The sequence below is a fragment of the Semicossyphus pulcher genome, unplaced genomic scaffold (genome assembly GCF_022749685.1).
Source record: "Semicossyphus pulcher isolate SPU_LCO1_2020_fin unplaced genomic scaffold, fSemPul1.0.p SCAF_12, whole genome shotgun sequence".
NCBI classification, from domain to species: Eukaryota; Metazoa; Chordata; class Actinopteri; order Labriformes; family Labridae; genus Semicossyphus; species Semicossyphus pulcher.
Genome location: NW_027211626.1, coordinates 4,776,705 through 4,799,068, shown reverse-complemented (window position 1 = coordinate 4,799,068; position 22,364 = coordinate 4,776,705). Strand labels below are relative to the sequence as shown.

Genomic DNA, 22,364 nt, shown 5'->3' with positions numbered 1-22,364 from the left:
ATTTACTGTATTTCATTTTTAGACCAGGTATGTGGAGGCTGGCAGTTTTTAAGTGGACACTGCAGAGATAAAAAGAGAGTCTTTTCAAAAGAGCAATTGCTAAAATATCATCTTGGTGTGACTGCTCTATGGCCATTAATATTAAGCTCTGACAGCATTAAAGCTCCTACCTCTCAGGGGGAAAAAGCTACACAGCCCAATTCCAGGTATATGCATTCATTTGCATACAAAATAATTATTAATTCAGAAACCGAATTTCTAGAGCTTCCCATGTGAATACATTATTGTCCTTGATTTATCTCAAGACCTGCAGACTTTAGGCCTCAACTCATGGTTAACTGTGGATCCAGAACTTATCACCTAATAAGTGGGCCATAAAAACATCTTTAAAGAAATGTAGACTTTTTAACAAGCGTAACAGAGAAAATAATAGGCAGGGTTAGATTTAGATTTTTCATTTATACTTTTATAATGTCACTATTCCTTATTTTTTGAGTAAGATATGAGATGACAGTTAGACCATATAAAATGCGCTGTACTTATACAATGTCGTCAAATTTAATTCCCTGTAACATCTTGAAGATGACAGGTTTTCTCTTCACTTACCTACTTATATGAAAAACCTAGCTCTTGGATCAAAGGATTTGTTTTTCCAAGCATGCCTCCAAAAACGAAAACAAAAAAACAATATAGCTCTAACATTTGTTACAGAACCAAACTGATAAAACACAAAGAATCCCACATGGAATGGTGCCAGATGAAACACAGTCTATATCTAATATTCTGTAAGGCAGACAGATCGATTTGCTTTCTACGAACTGTCTGTACTCTGCTGAGGGGGGAGGATATCTCTAGAAAGAATATACTTCAATTAAAGACAGATCACTTCCAGTCTAAAACGCAACTTACCTTACAATCACCACCGCTGAAAACACCAACATCATCTGTGAACACTGGCTGAGGTGCTGCAGGCTGAGATCAAGGATTCTGTCAGAAATTCTGGGCCTCCAAACAAGTTGTGATGCCGCTCATCCACCGCAATGTGTCTGTGAAAATACAACAACTTGTCTGCTTTAAGAAACAATGTTTTTGTAGTGCCCCTTTTCAAACAAACCAATCGTATCAGTGGAAATTGTATTTCCTTCTCTTAATCTATTCTGATGCAGTTTTTCTGCAAAAGTGAAGCATCCCAGTCTATTCTGCTAATATCTGATTTACATCAATAGTGCCAGAAGTAGTTCTTATACTGTACTGTGTGACGAGGTCGGCATCAGCATTCAGTATAATCTTTTTTTAATGTCCTGTAAATCATTTTATTGAGATACTTTCTCAATATAATGACTTAGAATCTCAATATAATGACTTGGTTTCTCAAAATAATGACTCATTATCTCAATATTTTTGACTTAGTATCTCAATATCGTGACTTAGTTCTCAAAATTTTGACTTATTATCACATTATTTCGACTTACATGTTAATATACTTACAGGACCTTTTTTTAAATCCAAATGTCGGAAACGGGCTTCCATATCACTTAAATACTACACGTTAAAAAGGCAGCTAACTGTTCTTAGCCAGAGATGTACAACACTCTTAGATAAAGTAATTATGTTTGACAATTGCTGGCTGTCAAGATAAGGCACTGCTTAAGTACTACTGCCATGTAGTTCTTTCTGTTTACCTCTTTAAATTGATTTAACTTCAAGCAATTGAAACCCTCTGCCATCAAAAACTGTCAAAAACACATAAATTGAGACATACCTTTGAATCTGCGCGTTGTTTCTCCATTTCAGTGAGCACTGCTGGCTTCTTCCGTTTCTGAGCTCGTTAAGCTAGCAAAGCGATGTAACGAACCATTTTACCGGGCATGCGCAGACTCGTCTGTGCCACACTTCCGACCGTTCAGACGTTAACGCAGCCGCAGTGTAAACAGAGCTAACCTTGTATATCAACGTAGTTGCAAGGGCTGTCTCTTGTCCGAGTTTTGAATGGGTTTTAAACGAGTTATGTGGCGTGGAAGACCAAGATACTTCAGGATATTTCTGTAAGTAGAATTAATTTGTTATTTGTGGTCTTATCATGGGATTTGCTGACAGTTTATAATTTAGACTGAATAACATCAACCCTTTTAAGCCTCTCATAGTACTTTAGTCATCGAATTTAGGGAAGAATAATGCCAGTTAAAATACTGTGCAGATATTAATTTGCCTCAAATTAAATTAAAGTTACTATTCTATTTTAGCTGTACCGAACACCTGCTACTTATACCCCAGTGTGGTAGGTTACATATAGGCCTAGCAGTGATTTTCTTCCAAAATACACAGGAAACACTAGACAATAACAATAAGCATTAGCAGCAAGAGCCTTGTATTAACAAAGCATTTGCCAACAAAAGGCGTGCCTACATAATCATTTATCAGTAGAAACTCTAGAGGTCCAGTCTAAAACTTTCACATGCCAGAAACAACAACACAAGTGAAGAATTTCTGGCTTTTCTTGTTAGCCAATAAGAGACACTAAAGACATGATGATCCTTGTACATGTAGAACAGACATTTTCTGTTGAGACATAAATGTAAAACATTAAATTTTGCCTTTGAGACAGTTGCACCTTGAATAGGAATGTTCAAATTTATTAAGTGAATATTTATTGCAGGAGTAGAACAAGAGCAAAACTAAATCCAATATCTTAAGTTCCCAAAATGGGAAAAAAGGACATGACTTCTGAAGTGGCTTCTTAGAGAAACTGAACCTACAAAGACTTGCAGGTGCCAAAGATCCTTCCTTTTCCCAGTGCTTACATACAAACCAACAGCCTTGAACTGCAGCTTTGCAATAAGCTGGATTTCACTCTGTTTTTAATGGACACCACATCAAACAGAGCAAGAGATTGCACTATGCAACAAAAAATATACTGTATGATGAATACAGGTTTGCACAAAAGGCAGGCTAACAAGCTAGAAGGGTAAAACTTCACTGGATTGTTATGAGGCGGCTACTCAAATCCCAGCTAATAACAAATTGTTGAAAACATTCTTGGCAGAGCATTTGCTTGTCCACCATCTTGTGCGGGTCCAAGAATTTCACCTCTAGCAGCACAGTACGAGTGCTCATAGCCGCCCCTGTAAATCATGGCCACAGTTCTGAGAAAAAAACACACACAAAGAAGCAGAATCCTATTCCATCATTGCTACTAGCTGTGGAGACTGCCTGCTTTGAACTCGAAATTTTCAAAGTAAATGCTTCGGCCACCACGGGACACTTAGCTAAAAGCATCAAAGCAGCGCCTGGAGGCAGGGGCTAGGACAGACGGTGGCTCGCCTCATGACCGACCATGGGCTTGATCCTAAGATTCAACTACTCTGCAACTGATCTTAAGGTCTCTCCATTGTAATGCAGGAACCTAAAGCCTCTGCACAAGCTGTGAGTAGACAAACCATCCGATCCCCTTGGACACATTCGAACATCTCATTTGTAATCAACAGATGATAAAGGACCTTCAGGAATGCTGCTTCCACGTCCATTAATTCTGGCTTTTATTTTTGTGCCTCAGTCTTGAAATGTATAGGCCTGACTGTAGCTACATCAGCCTGTTAACCCTACAGCAGTTCCCTGTGAAGCCATTGTTCCAGATTAGAAAACAAGGATTTTGCAGCTATAATGTATTCTGTCAGTGGCACATATTTTAAGAAGGCACATACTTCTGATATTAAAAAAAAGTTGCCGTGTGATTTAGGTTTGATACGTTTTTACATCTCCTTAAAGCTCATTTAGGCGCCTTGAGTTGTTTTATTATAAGCACTTTATATCTTGGATCAAAACCCAGCAGTTCCTCAAGAAACTAATATCAGAGTGTAGACTATTACATTTTTCGAAGCAGCATGTTCATCATTTCATATCACTGTGTAGATGGAGGAACACTACAAGGGCCAAGACGAGACAGGAGGTGTCTTAGTACTGCATGACTCACATTTACACATTTCCTTCTACAAAGTAAAACTTTGAGCCAATTGCAAATATGTTCTGCAGTTCTATAAGACTGGCCATCTGTCAACCTGAATCAGTACAGCTTAGACACAATGCAAGACGAAAGATGTCTTTTTTCCCCCTGCTTTTGTTAAAAAATAGAAAAATAAGATGATTAATTATATTTTATTGGTGAATGCGCTGCAGGCTTTTCAAATCAGAATCACTTTATTAAGCTATCCCCTGGGCGAAACCCAGGAGTTCCAGTTGCTTGATGAAAAAAAAAACAGCATAAGGAATAGGCAACATAAATAGAAGTAAGAAATATGTCAAATATGTGCATTATATATACAATAAAATAAGAAATAATGATAAAATCTAATTGGTAATTTAAATGTGAATGTCAGAGTTAATATTATTGCTAGAATAAGGGTAAATACAAATTAAAACATTGTTAAATAGAAAGGGAAGTGCAAAAAAACATTAATTATCTAATATAGGCATACATCTGATGCCATACCATATGAAACATATCAACAAACACTCTTTCTAATCCGTTGTCCTTTTGGATTTGGGCTGTCTAGCCTGATATTTAGTCTGAATGGCCAGTTCATTATCAGTGGCGCGCCCAAACGTACACACGTTGGCAGTTAGTCAGAGGTCTGGAACCAGGTTATGCTTTGTCTGCTCTGTGTATAGCCATGATGAGTATGTTCGTGTCACAGTAGATTTGCAGAGCCATTGTCAGCCCAGATTAACCTGAAGGTCTGCTGCTATTAGATCCCCATTCAACCAAGAAGACTCAGCAGACCATAACAGTGTCAAGGCCTTGCTGCTCCCCACCCCTATCTTGAAATCTCGGAATGTTATTGTTGCTTTTCTATGCGTTGAAACCACCATGAGAAGATTGCCGTTATATTCTACTGCATTGCTAGTGGCATTCATTATTATTGTGTACGTAGAAAGATCACTTAATAATCAGACGTGGCTGAAGCTAGAGGCTGAGGCTTTGTGAAGCCCCACACTGTCTGTGTGCTCAGTGTTTCATTTACTTTAGTTTTGTTGCTAATTGTTTTTGATTGATTTTATTTCATTTATGGCTCACTGCAGTTTGTTATGGGTTTGTTTATGCTGTAGCGGTGACAGAGACATTGATTAGGCCTGACGCCTTTTCTGTGCCCGCAGTACACGGTGTATGGGAGGAGTGGTCACCGTGGAGCCTGTGCTCATTCACATGTGGGCGAGGTCACCGCACTAGGACTAGGATGTGTGCCCCTCCCCAGCATGGAGGCAGGGCCTGTGATGGACCTGAGACCCAGACTAAGCTTTGCAACATAGCCCTTTGCCCAGGTATAATCTGTCTGCTCTTTAAGTATATTAAAAATACCAAACAATCATCCCTGAAGGCATGATGATTAAAGGGATGTTTGAGGTGAATCATGAAGATGATCATTATTTAAAATTAGATTGGATTAGATAAAAAATATTCAAAAATAAATTATTTACAAGAGCAAGTTTATCTCGCACACCATATGATATTAAATGAACACAGTGCTGCAAAGGTGAGTAAAAAAGTGAAGGATTGCAGGTTTTGTGGTGCATTTAAAGTAATGCTTACAGAATAATGCGGTTTAGGAGACCCTGTTGAGAGTCAATACTGTAATACTGACATCAAAATCACTTATCCGAAATTGCCTGTGAATGGTAAGCAGATTAGCGATGATGAGTTTTTCCACACAGTAAATGTTAGCTTTGCTCTGGTAGCAGACTCAGTGAAAACCGCTCAATCCCAGATGCCTTCCCTCTGCCAGGACAGGGAAAATGGAAGGCAGACAAATAGTTCGTGCAGTTTGTGACTTTGACATTTAATAATCTAAATCCAAAGATATTTTTTTGTGTGTTTTATTTCCCTATTCCCTTTGGCTATTTTAGGAAGTTATAACCTATGAAATGAACAAAACCAAAGCAGAAAAGCAACAAAATCTAGTTTCCATGTCATTTTTTCCTTCCACTTAATGTCTGTTTTATTGGCTTTAATCTCAGAGAGAATAGTGATCTGAATATCTCCCCCCTATTTCTTTCTGCCGTCTTTTTCCCTTCACATGGGACATGCTTGTTGGGTTGTGCTTGGTGCCTCAGTGGACGGACAGTGGCAGGAGTGGAGCTCTTGGAGCGATTGCTCGGTGACCTGTGCCAATGGCACTCAGCAGAGGACCAGGCAGTGCTCAGCGGCCGCCCATGGGGGATCTGAGTGTCGCGGTCACTGGGCAGAAAGCAGAGAGTGCCATAATCCTGACTGCACAGGTAAAATCCTGAGCCTCTTAATTCTATATCCGCTTTGATGTCTAAATTCAAAATCATGAATTTAACACGGAAAGAGAGACAGAATAACAGCACATCCCATATTTTCATCGTCTTTATTGCAATTATGAGTACTATAAGTTAGATTGAATATGCAGCCTGTTTTTACTCTTGCTCTTGTGTACTGAAAAGCCCTACAGCAACAATCAACACTTTGTTGTAAGGATCAAGAACACTTTTTAAGACCATGCTCTATCAATTGGATTTGGGAAATCCAGTTAGATATACTGGATGCCCAGCACATTATTCAGGGTTAGCTGTCCAAACTGACTGTCAACATCACAGATATGAGAGGCTCAAAGATGTCAGCTTAGTGGTCCCCATCAGGCTTTGAATTGTCTGATCGTGTGAAGGGCCCGAGCACTCTCATAATCTCCAGATGCAATTTATTTTTCGCAGCAGCATCATAAAACAGCTGGCTTTTATTCTGTATTCCTCCGGTATGTGTGACAAAGACATTCTTCTCATTTTTTAGAGAATCATTTGGAAATGTGTAACCGGCTCTCCTGGACGACCGTATACAATAGCAGCAAATGCTTGTGAACGCGTATATATTCAATTTGTGCTCATGATAATGAAGCAGAAGATGCTGTTGTTTGCCTCACTGTGAGAGGATGCATTATACAATTTATTCATTTAATGAGGCCTACCTATTTAGCAATTCTTATTTGTTGTTTCCAAGGTAAAGAGAGATCAAACATTAGTGAGGCAACGCAGTGGAAGGCACCATTTAACAAGCCAGCACGATGTCCATGACTGCTACAGGCAATGCTTGTTTTGTAGAATGAAAGAAGAAGAGTTCAAGGCAAATGTTTTTCAGAGGTAGTCAAATACACCTTTCATTAATTTATTGAGCCAAAAAGCATCAAATATTCTTGAAAAAGGAAACAACAGAGTCAAAAAAACTGACTAATGACTACAATAAAGCAGGATTTGAATCAATGTTATGTGTGTCAAAGTTGAAAGAATTTCTCGAGGACAGCTGCCACAATGAGCTCTTTGAATCTCATGAGCATGCATCTGTCTGAGGAATCAGCTGCTTTGACTTCACTGTCTACTGAGATTTGATCAATGTCTTGCAGATAATTTTAGCCAACAGGTCACAATGGTTTCCTTTTTTTTTTTCTTCTGAAAGCAATCCTCCTGACAGAGGTTAGTTGTAGGATACGAAACAGCCCCGCACGTGTGAAGGAGGGGGTAAGTGGAGGTTAAAACCAGAGTGGAGTGTGTTTCCTGCTCGCAGGGTGTTGTACGTCTCCGTTCAGACAAGGGCGTATGATTTACTACATCGCTAAAGGGAAGCATCTGTTTTTTTTGTCAAATGAACAGTTTAGCAGTGTTCATTACAAGGGCGTATAAAACATGCTGCTGCTTTTGGAAACTTCAGCATAAATGCATTTTAATATTGGCAAAGTGAGGAGGAATATCACCGCTCACAGGACAGCTTCTTTTGCCATAAAATCCTCCTGATTATCCAAAGTTATTTGGATTATTACTGATAAACTGCATCTACAAAATGACTGTAATCAAAAAGTGTCACATGCTAATTAAAAGCTTAAATGGCCTAGCTCATGTATCACTTTAGTGGATATTCTGTTGGGTTTTTTTGTAATTTTTATGCCTCTGATAGTATCTTTTTCTAACCGTGAATTAATCTGTTTTAGCTAATGGCCAGTGGAATCCTTGGGGTCCGTGGAGTGGCTGCTCTAAGTCCTGCGACGGCGGATGGCAGAGGCGAGCCAGGGTGTGTCAGGGGGCAGCGGTTACCGGGCAGCAGTGTGATGGCAACGGAGAGGAAGTCAGAAAGTGCAGTGACCAACGCTGTCCAGGTGAGCCAAAGGATAATAAGATTTGTGTTGGAATGAAAGCGGGGAGATAATTATCTCCGTGGAGTAAACGACATGACTCGTTAAGATCAGCTAAACAGATTTTGAAGGCAGATAAGTGAATAGAGAAGAGGGAGGAATGGGTATGAATATATTCTAATTAATGAAGTTAAAATAATGGTGACACATTGAGTATTGCAACTGTCATCAACGCTTTTTGTACAACTTTTTAAATAATCTCTTTTTGAAGCGGAGTCTTAAAGGAACCACATCTTTTGAATGGATATTCTCATGTTTTCGTGGGTTTCACATTTTTGGGTGTTTATTGTTCACGGTGAAAAAAATGAAAACTGCATAATTCCGTGGTTTTCCAGAAGTACATTTTTAAAAATGTAGCCTCTGAAATGGGCCGTTCAGGACAGCTGCAGGTTTCTACATAGAACCTTGCTTTCGCTGAAATCGACCAATCGTCATTCACCTCAGGCTGCCTTCTTGCAATAGCTTGTAGTCAAGTCCTTGTCAAGATTTCAACTTACCATTCTGATACCTCCTGGTGATTCTGGCTCGTACATAAGGCTGAATAACCGATCCTAGAGCAGCCATGTTTTCTACAACTGTGGACTGACAGTGCAGTGCGGCCGCTCCCCCCTGTGGGATCGCACAAGTAGGGGAGGGGCTACTCAGTCACTCCAAATACTGTCAGCCAATGGTGGCTTAGGTCTATCCTTTGAATGGCAAAACGGCTTGTTCGTTTCAGGAGGAAGGAGAAGCTCAGAAAAATAATTATATTAAAATATGTGTAAAATTTTTAAAACAAAATAAACCATACGAAAGAGATTAAAAAACACATTTAATTAATAGAAACTTGATTGCATAGCTACAACAAGTCCCCTTTAAGTCCCTTAATTCTTCTATTCTCTGTAGTGAATAAAGAGGCATGCACCCACTCACTAAAGTTGTGCTTTAAGAAGTGGGTAATCCTGAGACAGCATGCCTATGTTCACGCACACTGTACAGCTTTCATCTCCTATATTCCCATACCTCTTTATATTTAATATGAGGAAATTGTTGCATCATGTTGGAAATGCTGAAAAGCTCTTTGCATTGATGTAGTAACACCTGTGCCGCTTTGCTTTTCAGCACCGTATGAGATTTGTCCTGAGGACTATGCAGTGTCAATGGTGTGGAGAAGGACGCCTTCAGGAGAGCTGGCCTTTAACAGATGCCCACCCAATGCTACAGGTAAGGACATGGATGTCTAAGCGTTATATTATAGATGAATTTGGCTCTTCCTTTTTATGTGAGTATTGCCTTGTCCTCCCCTTACGCAAAAAGAATCCCAGATGCTTTCCCTCGACACAGACAGGGGAAATGGAAGGCAGCTGAAAAATAGGTTTTTCGGTTTGTGCTCTGACATTTCAGTAATCTACATCTTCTTAAGAAGACATTTTCTGCTTTATTCCCCTTCTCCCTTTTGCTATTTTGGGAAATTGTAACCTGTGAAAAATCCAAAGCAAGAAGCCAGCAGTACAAATCTCCAAGGTCATGAGCAGTGAACTTTCTTTAATCAATCTTTTGTTATCACTGGTTTGAGAAGGAAAAATAGGTTCAAAAGGAAAAAAATAGTCCTGCAATAAAAGGTAAAAAAGAATGTATGATCTGGTACAATGACTCTGCAGTTTTACACTAGCACCAGTGTTTAAATATGCATCATAATGTCACTCATTTGACTACATTTAGAGGATTTAATAATAGATTTCTGCCACAACAGTAAGCTGTCCGGGAGATAGATGTTGTCAACAAGCCTTTTGCTTTCTAAGTGGCCTGCCTGATCTGTGCATGCTGCATAAACTCCCCCAAAACATCGTGAAAATAAAACTATATTTGGTGCCAAAACTGTGATTCAGTGTGTGAGGAGAAAGCCCTTCATCCCATTTCCACATGCAGTCATGTCACTGAGGGCTACGCCCGGCAGTACACAGCTTGTGCGGCTGATGGGAAGAAGTGGTAACTGTGATCCTGAGAGCATTGTTGGAGAAAAGCACACTGAGGTCTGTTTTCAGACGCTAAGCAGAAGCTTTAATATGTGCAGGGAGAGAAGAGCATTAGAGCGGATGGTGCGAGTTCTGGAACAGGGCGAGGCTCAGCTCCTGAAAAGAAGGGGGGAGGATAAAAAGAAACGCATCCTCTTATAAGGCGGCTGTGATACTTTTGTTCTTGTTGAAGGTCAGTTTGCGAACAAAGCAGGGCAATGTAGCGCTGCTGGCTGCGAAAGGTACATGTTGATAAGACATGGTAAGCTGTTGTGTAACTTTATACGCTGAATTGACATTTCCTCCACAGCCATGAAAGAGCTAACTAGACAGAGTAGGAAACATGCTGTCATTCGCAGATGGCTTACCTGCGGCAAAGTTACGCAGAGTAAGATTTAGTAGCATGACATTAGCTTTCCGGCTTGACATTAGTTTTATGGCTAATAAATGTTTGGCTCTATAAAGCTATTTCCTGCTCGCGGTGAGGCCTTTCTGTGTTTCTGGTTTTTCCTCTTAACTGTGCCATGTTGTTGGGAATTTAACACATTTACTGATTATGAATTTAATTTAAGCCCTGAGGTGTCTTATGTGCTGCAGGTGAGTCAGTCAGGTCCAGACTCCTTTACAAAGGAGGTGTTCTTTCCTGAGCAGCATCGTGTCTATTATTACATTAATTCTGCTTTAAAAAAGGGATTAAGTTAAGTAAATGTGTCGTTATGAACTCGGGACGTTAATGATTAATTAAAACTAGTTTTATTTAATTTGATTGGGTTTCTGCTACAGGGGTAATGCTCTGTACTACAGGGATATATTTCAATACTGCAGTCTATGTATTAGTTTTTCTATAGTGGGGCAACACATCCTGCTGGCATTTTTCAAGTTATATTAGAGAGCAGAATGTGTTTAACTTTTTTGGTGCACATCTGTATGCAAGATGTATTCAAGAATTCCCATTCGGGATGCACAGTATTATCGGCATGTTATCGATATCTGCAGATAATGGCTTGAAACTGACATATCGACATCGGCAGACATTTTTTCTGCCAATATTTCTGCCGATATAACAGCGCTTTAATGATGCCTAAATGCTCGATGATTCCCTAAACAAGCTTGACGTAATGCTACGACATTAACTCGGCGCAAGTGTGCGCTCACACAAGGGTGCAAGATGTCTGCAGTAAGAGTAGGCAAGATATCAATTCCACTACAGGGGAGACTTCTCTGCAATATCTGGAAAAAAACATGTGCCTAATATATCGAAATCGGCAATCGGCCAAAAGGGTTGGAAAATATCAGCCTAACAGATAACGGCAAAAAAAACCAATATCGTGCATTCCCTAATTCCCACAAAATACGGTGAGGCCATATCACTGCACCACATAACCAGGACCTATAATGTCTGTGCAACAGTAGACCAGTGTCGTGGTAAGGTGCTAAAATAACAGATAGCAGATATATTTCATGTTTAACCACAGTGCATCATCCAGCCTGTCAAAGCAGGCGCTGTCCACTGGAGAAAAAGACCATGATGGACAATAGTTCAGGTCAGGTCAAGTTTATTTGTAACGCTATTAATCACTGTTCCAGCGTCAGCGGGTTTCACAAAGCCCACATTATGAATCTATAAATGAAAACAACACCTCCGACCCCTGACCTGTAATTAGATCAAGGTCAAACTCACAAAAGCCTTAATGAGAAAATTGTGAAAAGAACCCAAACGCCTCACAAACAGACGTACTCCCTGCAGCACAGTCAGACGTGTAATTGCTACAGAGAGCGGGTAAACACGGATGAAATATTGATCAGCAAAGGCAACACAACAAAATGTGCTACATGAATGCAGTAAGACTGCTTGGTTGAAGCGTCCACATGAGTTAGGGGGCATCAGCGCCTACTCAGCCGTAGTCACTGTCGTCATCAAGGTCATCATAGGGAACAGCAGCCAGTGCAGCAGGGGCGTCAGCGGCGTCTCGGTCACCGGGGATGACAACCACCACCAGAGGCGAGGAGGGAGGAAAAGTCGAGAGGATACACAAACACAGCAGATGAGTTTGTTCACTTTGTATCACTCAAACAAAGCTTCATACATTGGTAAACACAGAAAGTACATTTACAGCAGCCTTCTGTCGAACGAGTCAGACTTTCCAGGAGACAATGGGTGACTTCTGGGTATTGTGCAAGAATAAAGCTAAAAACACGAGGAAGAAAATGTTCTATTAGACAATGAGAGTTCTGAATTTCTCTAATATACTGAAAATAATTTCTTACATTTTATATACTTGTCCTTGTACTTTAAAAAAGAAAGTGAATAAATCTTATTTTTAATATACAGAGTACCTGTAGTGAACTGTAAGTTCTCAGTTTCGTTCTCTTTGGCGGCACATATGGCAATAAGCGGTAATTGCGGGAGCACACTTCCCAGATATCCAGACAGTGTTGCATGTGTAACTTCCGGTTGTAACTCTTGATTTTCCTGGATGACTGTCGCTTTCCTTTTTATTTGCCTTCATCTGAGCATCGAGTTTGTTTCTTTTTCTTTGGATTTTCACTTCTTGTTGAAGTTGTATCTGTAGTCATCCATCTTTTCTTTGTTTGTTCAGCCATAGTAGATTACTGTTTACTGGCAACACTTGCAGAGAGCTGAAAAGCAGCCGCTTAGCTCCGCCTACCCTCTCTGGCAGACCAACCACTGCTGGCTGATGGAAAACGCGTCACTAACTGGGCGCTGCTTGTGATTTTTTTTTCCACGAGTGTCGTCACTGACACCCAGTCCATAATAATACTATAGGTCTACTGCAAATGCAAAGGCTTTCATCAGTGGGCCATAGGCTCAATCACCATTGTGTTGCCTCATTCGGCGATAGATAGAGACTTAAGAGACATTCATTTAAATGAAAATCTTATTATTGTTTCTTTAATACCCAATTGTTTTTTAGACTTTATGCTTTGACATGCAGTTTTTACTCTACTTACATCCGAGGTGACATTGCAGAAGAATTTTTGTATGCAAGAGCTCTCATACTCTTCATAATGCTTCTGTCTAATCAGGGCTCCAAATCTCAATTAAAGTTCGAGCCACCCAACTGAAATAAGGAGCAATTAAAGCAACAGAAAAACAAGCTTTAAATAAACTCTTAACAGGCTAGTGCAGAGGAAAATTATCATATATCACTAAGCAAACATGTGAAGCACCATCCTTCAGAGTAAATGAGAGTCATTTTATGTGTGATATTTAAGTGCATTCGTTCTTTTATTACAGAGTAAGGGATTTTGGTTGTTTTTCTACCACAGTCTGCAGAAGTCTGTCTCAGAGAGTATTTTTAGACCCTTCTTATCTCCGACTCTTCAGCCAGTAAGGGCTGTGTTAGCCTTCTGTCTTGGGGAGAATTCCTTGAATAAAATCCCTCCTTTAATGGCAGCCGAGTTCAGGAAGCTGTGAAACCAGACAGCGACAGGTCAATGCCTCAGCGGACTGCAGCCTCGGTTTTGATCAAGCACGTCTCCACTGACCTATATTTCATACTCAACCTACTCTACTTCACAGATGATGCAAGGACAGATGACAGATTGGTGCGGAATCAAAGCGGAAGCCTCAAGTTGCTGTCTCTGACCTTGTTTGATCCCAGCTCGGACATGGATCAAAGCCCAGAGATTCTTTTGAATAATAGAAAATATATGTTTTAAACTGATTCCCAAGTAAAGAAAGCATTTTTAAGTAAGATTTCTTTTAAATGTCTCCACCAACCATGTTTTATGTTTTATTTTTCTAAAACCAGGACTCTGGTCCAAGTAGCTCACATTACAATGATTTTGCCTTGGGCAATTTCTGTCCTTCAGTTCTGCTGGAATTCACATGAAGATTTAACTTCATGCAGTTTAATACGAAAAGGAAAAGCACACTAAAGGTTAAAATCTTGTCCTTGGTCCTGATTTAAACTCATCCCTCAAATCAATAAGAAACAACATTCACATCTGTCTTTTCTGGCATGTTCTCATGCTTTTCAATTCGAAGCACTTCTTGAATATCTTTTTCCTCTTCTTGCTTTATGGCATTTTGCCAATTCCCACTTAAAGTGCACAGTCTTTCTTAGTATACACTGACCTTTAAGAATCTCAGGGCCAACATGCTGAATTCAATGCCTATTTCCCATGTATCAAGCATCATAAAATATAGTTTTTACTTCCTTTTTGGAGTAAGAGGGCCTAAAAAATGATGAAATATGAATGTGAAGAGATTCTTTTGAGCTCTTAAGTCCTTGAAAATAGGAGATCTGGGATATAAGAGTGAATAAAACCGCCCAGGTGAACCAGTTTAGAGGGAGACAGATGCTCAGCACAGCGTAAAGCAGTGGGCCCTTCTTGCTGCCCTCTGGGTTGTCTCACGGTGCATGGGCATGGGGCGCTCCCACTCCCAGCGTATTGTGGTGCTTTGTGTGCACTTGTGGCTTCAGTGCATATCACCAGGTAGTAGCTGTGGAGAAGGTGGGCGTAGGAGGTGTGGTTGTGATCTCTCTCTGTCTGTGTGTGCTAGCGTGTGCAAGACAGAGAGACAGACAGACAGACAGAGAGAACAAGAGATAGCAAAGGGTTCATGTGAAGCGCGGATACCAGGGGAAATGTTTTGTACTGTGGGAGTTTTCCTCAGGATGTCAAGCACCTGTGTTGGAGCGGTGGGGTGATGTGTGAAGTGCACTCCACCAGGTCGACAGCTGGGAAGGTGTGATGTCGTCCCCTCTGTAGGATGTGTACGGCAATGTGGGCGGATATTGGGTGGATCTGCTATTTTGGGATCACTGTTTAAAAGCCTGACAGCTATCACGGCTGAGCTGCTGCATGTCTGAATAATCCACTGTAACTTGTATTAACACAGCTGGAAAGTAGACATATTAAAAGCCATGAGACTGTTGCTATAATAGAAAACCAATTCCTGTTAAATAGTAGGGTTAAAACTTGATACAGCATGGTATCACGATACTTTGTATGGCAATGTTGTATTGTCAAAATACCTGTAACCTGTTGTGGGGTTAGATTATGTGGACTGTTTGTCAGGTGCATGCAAGATTCATGGCAGGTTTTTGTGACAGTGTTGGTCACTCTGTCTGCTTAACAATGCAAATTTAATGCAAAGTCATTTGAATGAGATAAACAACAGACTAAAAACTTTATTGACAAGGAATTTGTTTCGGGACATAATTTTTAGTTAAAGGAGCAACCCCTGGAAAAAGCCACTGGCAGTCAAAGCTGGTGTTCTCTGTAATCGATAGAAGCAATAATATTTGAAATTGGCGCCATAGCTGTGGAGAAAGTTGTTCAAACAGCTCGTGGTTTCGCCCATTCTACATTCCTACAACAATGTTCTCATGTGCCCCTCCCTCTGCAAGGAGCGGCCCAGCGAGAGACGCTGGAGGGAAAATACAGTTTTCCAGTCAAGGACATTGATCGCTGCAGGCAATGGCTCAGAGCGGTACAGAATCCGAAATATGACGAGGACATGCTGGTGGATGGTCTAAAAAATCCATGGGTCTGCAGTCTACATTTCAAACCTGACGATTTTGAACGAGACATGACATCGGAAATGTAGTTTAGCGAGCTCCCTGGCTCCGCCAGATGACGTTTTATGTAGTCTGGCGGAGATTCTCCAGGGCCCATTGGAGAAGCGGATAGCGTCCTCCAAAGGCACAGAGCCAAATAGCATTTTTTTTCTACCATAATTGCATTAGCTCCCCATGATAGCATGATAGGACTGAGGTTAAATAGGGTGATAAATCCTAGTACATTTTATCACAATACACAGCGTACCAAAAAGTTTTTAAAATTGCAAATAATTGTGTGTATTGTGGCAAAGGTACTGCTAAAATATCTTATCGTATCGCCGATGCTGATTCCCTCCCCTGTCAAATACTGCAGCACTTTTCCTGCAGAAGCCCCTCTTGCCCTCTTTCTAAAATGCGCCTCAACTCCTCTGCAAAATTTAATGGGCTACATCAAATTTTGATGGTGAGTGATGGGCAACAGAAATGGACAAAAGGGAAAAAGATAAATCTGCCTTGAAAAGAATTAATACTTCTGTCTTACTCTCCCCCTCTTTTTCCTACATCCAACCCCCCCCCTGCACTCCACCACTTCCTATCTTCTGCCTCTCCACTGGTCTTAATCCCGCTCCCCACCCCACCCCCTCCACACTCTCTGTGCCCGCATCCTCATCCCCCCTCTCATCCCTCCCTCCTCTCCAAATCTGTCGCTGTCTCTTTCTCCTCTGCAGGCACCACTAGTCGACGCTGCTCTTTGGATCACCGCGGTATGGCCTTCTGGGAGCAGCCCAGCTATGCTCGATGCATAACAAATGAATTCAGATACTTGCAGCAATCAGTAGGTGCAAAGTCAGCTCTCTCTCACAGCCTCTGTTTGCAATGCATCATAAATTACCTCCCCTGTGTTTTCCCCAGCCCCCCTGCTCTCATCACACTGTAGCCAAAGATTAACCACTTTCAATAGAGGAGCAAATTAAAACACTGATTTCGCCATTTTTCTCTGTGTAACGAACAGTCATCCTCTTAAAACAGTTTGATTCAGAGTTTCTGGCATGTCCTCTGGATCACAAAAACTCAGTTTTCATCCAAGTCTCGGTCTGTTACCTTTAATACATTTAAGCATGCGTGTGTTTGACATAAGCCCGGGAACACAATAGCACTTCCACTAGACTAGGTAAATGTGGTAACCCTCCGACACTGTTAAAAATAAAATAATTCAAAAGAGATGAGATGGCACATATAGTGCTGCACCTGTGAACCTGTATTTATGCACATAAACCCTGTGCAATGATGTGAAATCTCATTTCACTTTGCAGTTTCTCCCTAAATGTGTGTGTCTTCTGCTCCAGTTAACTCTTTTATTCATATTGGCTCATTTCAAAACATCCGTGGGCAGAATATATTTCGGCCCAGCTTAGATATAAGTGTCACATAAAGGGCCTCAGAGAGTCGAGTCTTTCATCCTGATTTTTTGCACTCCATTTACTCCAAAATGTGAAATGTAGCGTCTATCTCGCAAAACCTGTAGAGGACACCGATGCCCCAAGTTCTGTCTTCTCCTGTTTTTGGAGGTTCAGGGGCACCTTGCGAAGGGCCAGAGGATGCTGGCGGGGGATGGGATGTCGCAGGTGACGAAAAACCTGCTGGACCTCACCCAGAGGAGGAACTTCTACGCCGGTGACTTGCTGTCTTCAGTTGAGATCCTTCGCAATGTGACAGAGACCTTCAAGAGAGCCAGCTACGAGCCATCTTCAGATGATGTGCAAGTAAGTGGACAAGGGGTTTATTTTAACATTGGGGCATGTCCTGCTCCATAATGGCTTATAAATGTGTCTATTATGACAAAATAATATGTAGGAAAAGGGTAATGTTTGATGTATTTGACTAAAAACTATAATATATAAGGGAAAGGGGTTTTGTTGTCTGAAATAGCATACAGTCTGACAAAAACCCCATGGGTCTATTGTATCAAGAGATCTCCTCCACATCCTAAGCTGTTTCATCTCATCATGTTGGGACTGACTGCAGTCGTGATCCTCTTTATGTCAATAGGATGATGGAGATTACAGCTTAAGCTCCGCCTCCGTCACCAATAAGATAATTTATGACCTCACAGCCGCGTTGTCAAAGACACTATTCTTGGTCCTCTTTGTGGTCTTTGTGCTGTCCTGTGTGCGTGTGTGTGTGTGTGTGTGTGTGTGTGTGTGTGTGTGTGTGTGTGTGACTGCCTTTGTGTGTGTAAGCTCCTGTTGTTTTTTAGCGTGAGATTAATGGGAGGGAAGTAAACGTACCAAGCTATTGATGGTAACAGCAAAGCAAGCTTTGAATATTTTAGGTGTGTAAATGAAAAACTCTCAATTATAGTTCTTTTGCAGGTTGCTTTGTTGCTGGGCCTCCTGCTGCAGAGAGGTGTATGTAAAGGCACTAGAAAATTGGAAAAGTATTAGTTTTGCCCATCAGCCATTTTCAGTATGGAGGTAGAAATAGATTCTGCTTTAATGATGTGAAAGTTCGGTTCATTTTAAAGTCCCATAAAACCGAGCTTTTTGTTCTCCCTAGTAGTTTTTTTTTTTCAAAATATTGAAGATGAAATGTTTTACTGGATATTTTTAATATTAGAAATAACTATATGGGTGTTACACTGTCTTCTAGGTTTAAAGGGATGGGTATGCAACAAATATGTGTAATAACATTGTAGAAAGAACATCTAAGATATCTAACATGTGTGATCGGCAGGGTAAATAAGGTAGATAAATCACCAAAATGTTGAAGTCATTTAATCATGTCCCTCTGAAGCTCAGTGATATTTGGACTACAAAGTGTGAGAGGTGCTCTTTTCCTTCTGCACATTCATCATCAGTCTCAACTGGATGCTAAGGTATATAGTCTGCTGCTAATATGCTGCAGGAATATAACCCAAATGTGCTGGCCATGGTTGGACAAACCCAGGCCCCATTCAGCCGCTTTCACACCATAGAAAATCTATGAGATGAGGAAAGCATCCTGTCTCTGGTTATTATGTGAGCTCCATGGTGTGTGTGGGCAGACAGGAGAGCAGTCAGGCAGCCCACCCCCTCCGTGCGTCTCTGCGCTAATGCAGTGTTAAAGTGGGCACATTACCACCAGAGGGAGCATAAGCATTCAAGTAGAAAACAAGATAGCCTGTGTCAAGAGAGAGAGCCACTCCCTCAGGCACATTGTAGACCAGACGAAATAACAAGGCTAAAGATCAGACAGGGGTCCTATTACTACTGCAGGCTTGCACCCCAAGCAGCCCCTGCTCTCCACCGCTGCAGAAGACAATCCACACAGCTGCTCTCACATTCCCTTTCATCTTTTTCTGATTGCAGCTTGTGCTCCTCTCCTCTAGCATTAAATGTTTGCTGCAAGCTGCAGGGGGTTCAAGGTGTATTTTTGTCAGAGCTGATCCACAAATTCCATCTTTTCTCGGATGGTTTACCATCATTTTTTCAGTGGCAAATTTCCTGGTGCTATTGAGCCCTGCAGGGACCGTCATTACTCCCTTATAGAAATCCCTGCGATCAGAAACGACAGCGTATCATCCATAAGAGGGCTTTTTCAGTGCATAGTGTTTATGTGTCATGATTTTAAAAAGCATCTTGCTGCAGTGCCTGTAATACTTGTGTGGGTGTGTGTTACGTATTTTCCCTTTCATCTTCTCCACAGAACTTCTTTCAAATCATCAGTAACCTCTTGGAGGAGGAAAATAAGGAGAAATGGGAAGATGCACAGAAGGTAAGCATGTTGCTGCACACTTAATAAGTAAAGTTAGTAAATAATTCAGGTTAGTAGCTTGAGTGTTGTTTGTCTCAAAAATCGACTCAGAGCTTGTTTGCTGTTGCTCTGTCTGAAAGCCGAGATAAAGAAAAGCCAGGTTAGGGCTGAGATAATGCTATACTTACACATATCATTGTGAGAGGGCATTTAGCAGGTGTGACATCTGGCCTCATTTAGAAAGCTAGTTCCGCAGAGTTCCACTTGGTGGCAGCAGCACAGCCACAGAGACCGTCCAGCCGTTAGCTCTGCAGGACTCAGTCGTCCTGCACACATTGTTTCACCCAGTTGATTCACATCATGGCAACCAGTGTGATTACTGCGGCCGGATTTTATTGTAGAAACAGCCTGTTATAGTTTTCATTGCTTGTTCCACTGCAGCTCAGACTCTAATTCCCTGTCTGCCTTTCTCTGGCATTGCAGGGCAGCTCCATCATATGGAGAAACAGTATGATACAAAAAAATATCCAAAATAAATTCCGGGGCGACAGACTGCAGAACTGTAGTTCAAAATATGCGTGCAGAGCACTTCACTTTCTTGACACATTGTTTATCTATGGAGATAGGCTTCAGGCTATGTCCTCTGTCGGACGCATCTCTCAGCTTGAAAGGTGGCAGCTCTGCTTTTCAGAACCGCCACTGGTGTCTGAGACAACCTGAACCCTGAAATCACACACATCCAGACTCTGACAGAGATACCATCTGTGATGACTGCGAGTCTGCAGAGGGCATCTGCTCTGTTGTCACCTTCACTGGTAAATTGACTTAAATTAGGTATCACCTGCATCGACACACAACTGAGGCGGTGTCTTAAAATCAGTCAGATCTCATTTTTGTCTCCATTTCTCCATGCCTGACTTTAACTAGGAAGGCAGGGGGGCGCAGGCGGTTCAAACGCTGCCAGGAGTGCCAGTCCTGGCTGTCTCTACAGGCAGTAATAAGGTGTTTATTCACTGCAGCTTTAGTTTGGCACACCACAAAGGTTGGCTATCAGTGGGAAGAGCTGACAAAAGAGCAGTTTGGTTGGTAAGAATGTGTAGGAGAAGGAAACAGACTATCAGAGACAATATATGAATAGTTTTGTCTGTGATTGAGCACCAGGAAGAGATATGAGTTAATTATTTCTGTAGTTATTAATGTGCCTGTCTGAGGAGTGCTGCTTCACTTTCAGCTTTTCACCAAGCTGACAGTGGCAAAGAGATGTCGTCTGATTTCAATAGACGATGCCTGGACTTCACAGTTATAAATTTGTTTCTCACTTGCTTTGCTTTTTCGTGCATTAATGAGTGTCCTGAGCTCAGTTTCCACAGCACCCACACACTGCGAGCTGTAGACATTCAAAACACTGCCATGAAACACCTCACTATGAGGTTTTTACTAGCTGCGGAGTTGGCTCTGTGCACAGATCACTATATATTCACCTCCTGTCACTGTTTCCATGGCAAGGAAAGGAAGAGCTCTGTCTACAGATCCTCCACTGCAGCCATTTCCCTGCGCTGCCTTCACATCTCACGGTTGCCATGGAGACCAGCAGAATGAGCATGACTGCACTGTGCGTCAGACATGCCGGAAGGGGCGACGTGATGTGCTTTTCTCCCCCACTATGGCTTTCACTCTGCTGTGTCAGAGGCTCTCAACTTCAGCATCACTGATCCGCTTGCCTGGCTTAGCAGCGGCACATGTAGAGGCATGTGCGAACGCACAGAACACAAGGTGTTACCGAGGAGGGAAATACCTGCCTCAGGTGTCTGTGAATATCAGTGAGAATCGGTGCCACTCAAAGGATTTCTAATTCAACATATTTTAAAGACAGACATTTTCCTTTGAAATCACGCTCATGATGAGACACTTAAATGCTGCTATAATGCAGTCTCTGTTAGTCATATGACCTCAGGGAATCTGTTGGTATCATTGCACTATTTCTTTATTGATAAGCATTAAGAAGACAATAGGGGGTGAAAATCCAGAGGAACAACAGCCCATATTTCTCTCATTAGCAATCATCAGACCAGAGCTAATGTTAGCATTTAACCACTTCCTGGCCAATATTACCGTTAGCTAAGAAGAGGCTGTATGCTAACCTTACCTTTTGATAGTGTTTTAAAGGTATAAATTCTAAACTAACACTGATTTTAGAGAAGACGTGGTTGCATTTACAAAGTCAGTTTACTCTCTTCCTGTCCTGTGGTAAAATACTTTCAAGTCAGGTAGCCTTTAGCCACCTCCTAGGTAACCTAAGTAATATTAGCTAGAAAGTGGCTTATTGCTAACATCAGCTGCTGGTACTTTCTAGTGTCAACATTCACCCTCTCACCCACACATTCATACAGTAATTGAGTGCCATGTGAGGCAACTGCTCAACGAATCATTCACCATATTTATGCGCTGCAGGCGATGCCTGTGGGAGCAATTTAAGGTTCAGTATATGCCGAAGGACACCTTGACATGTAGACAGGAGGAGCTGTGGATTGAACCATTAAACTGCTGAAATTAGGCATGTGCTTTTTTTTTTTGACCGGTTAACTGACAAGATTAAAATGTACTTTTTGGACTGGAGAAAAGTCTTGGACCCATTAAAACACCATTACAACAAATGTTTTTTCCTTTCCTGCATGGAACATATAATTAGGTAGGCTATAGGCCTAATGTCCACAGAAAATAACCTAGATCTCTTTGAAAATATTTAACTGAAAATGAATCAAATAAATAGTAGAATTTGTGTTGAATACAAAAATTTCATCTTCATCGTAAAATATTCCCTCATGCTGCCTTTTTTTCCTCGTTTCATTCTGCTCTCCTCTCAGGCTCAGCTCAGCTAACGAGTTTCCCACATATACACTCACCGGCCACTT

At 41.3% G+C, this 22,364-nt stretch overlaps 1 protein-coding gene across 6 annotated transcripts in view; it reads left to right on the top strand.

Moving 5' to 3' along the window:
- Positions 1–22,364, top strand: part of adgrb3 (adhesion G protein-coupled receptor B3) — a 130,359-nt gene that overhangs the window by 53,821 nt on the left and 54,174 nt on the right. For 5 of the 6 annotated variants that reach the window (XM_069658179.1, XM_069658183.1, XM_069658181.1 and 2 more), the window contains 7 exons: positions 5,152–5,316; positions 6,106–6,270; positions 7,992–8,156; positions 9,294–9,395; positions 16,449–16,555; positions 17,289–17,483; positions 19,405–19,473. In XM_069658179.1, the coding sequence (XP_069514280.1) occupies positions 5,152–5,316; positions 6,106–6,270; positions 7,992–8,156; positions 9,294–9,395; positions 16,449–16,555; positions 17,289–17,483; positions 19,405–19,473 (968 nt within the window). The remainder of the gene's footprint in view (positions 1–5,151; positions 5,317–6,105; positions 6,271–7,991; positions 8,157–9,293; positions 9,396–16,448; positions 16,556–17,288; positions 17,484–19,404; positions 19,474–22,364) is intronic. The other variant, XM_069658180.1, reaches the window with a different exon arrangement.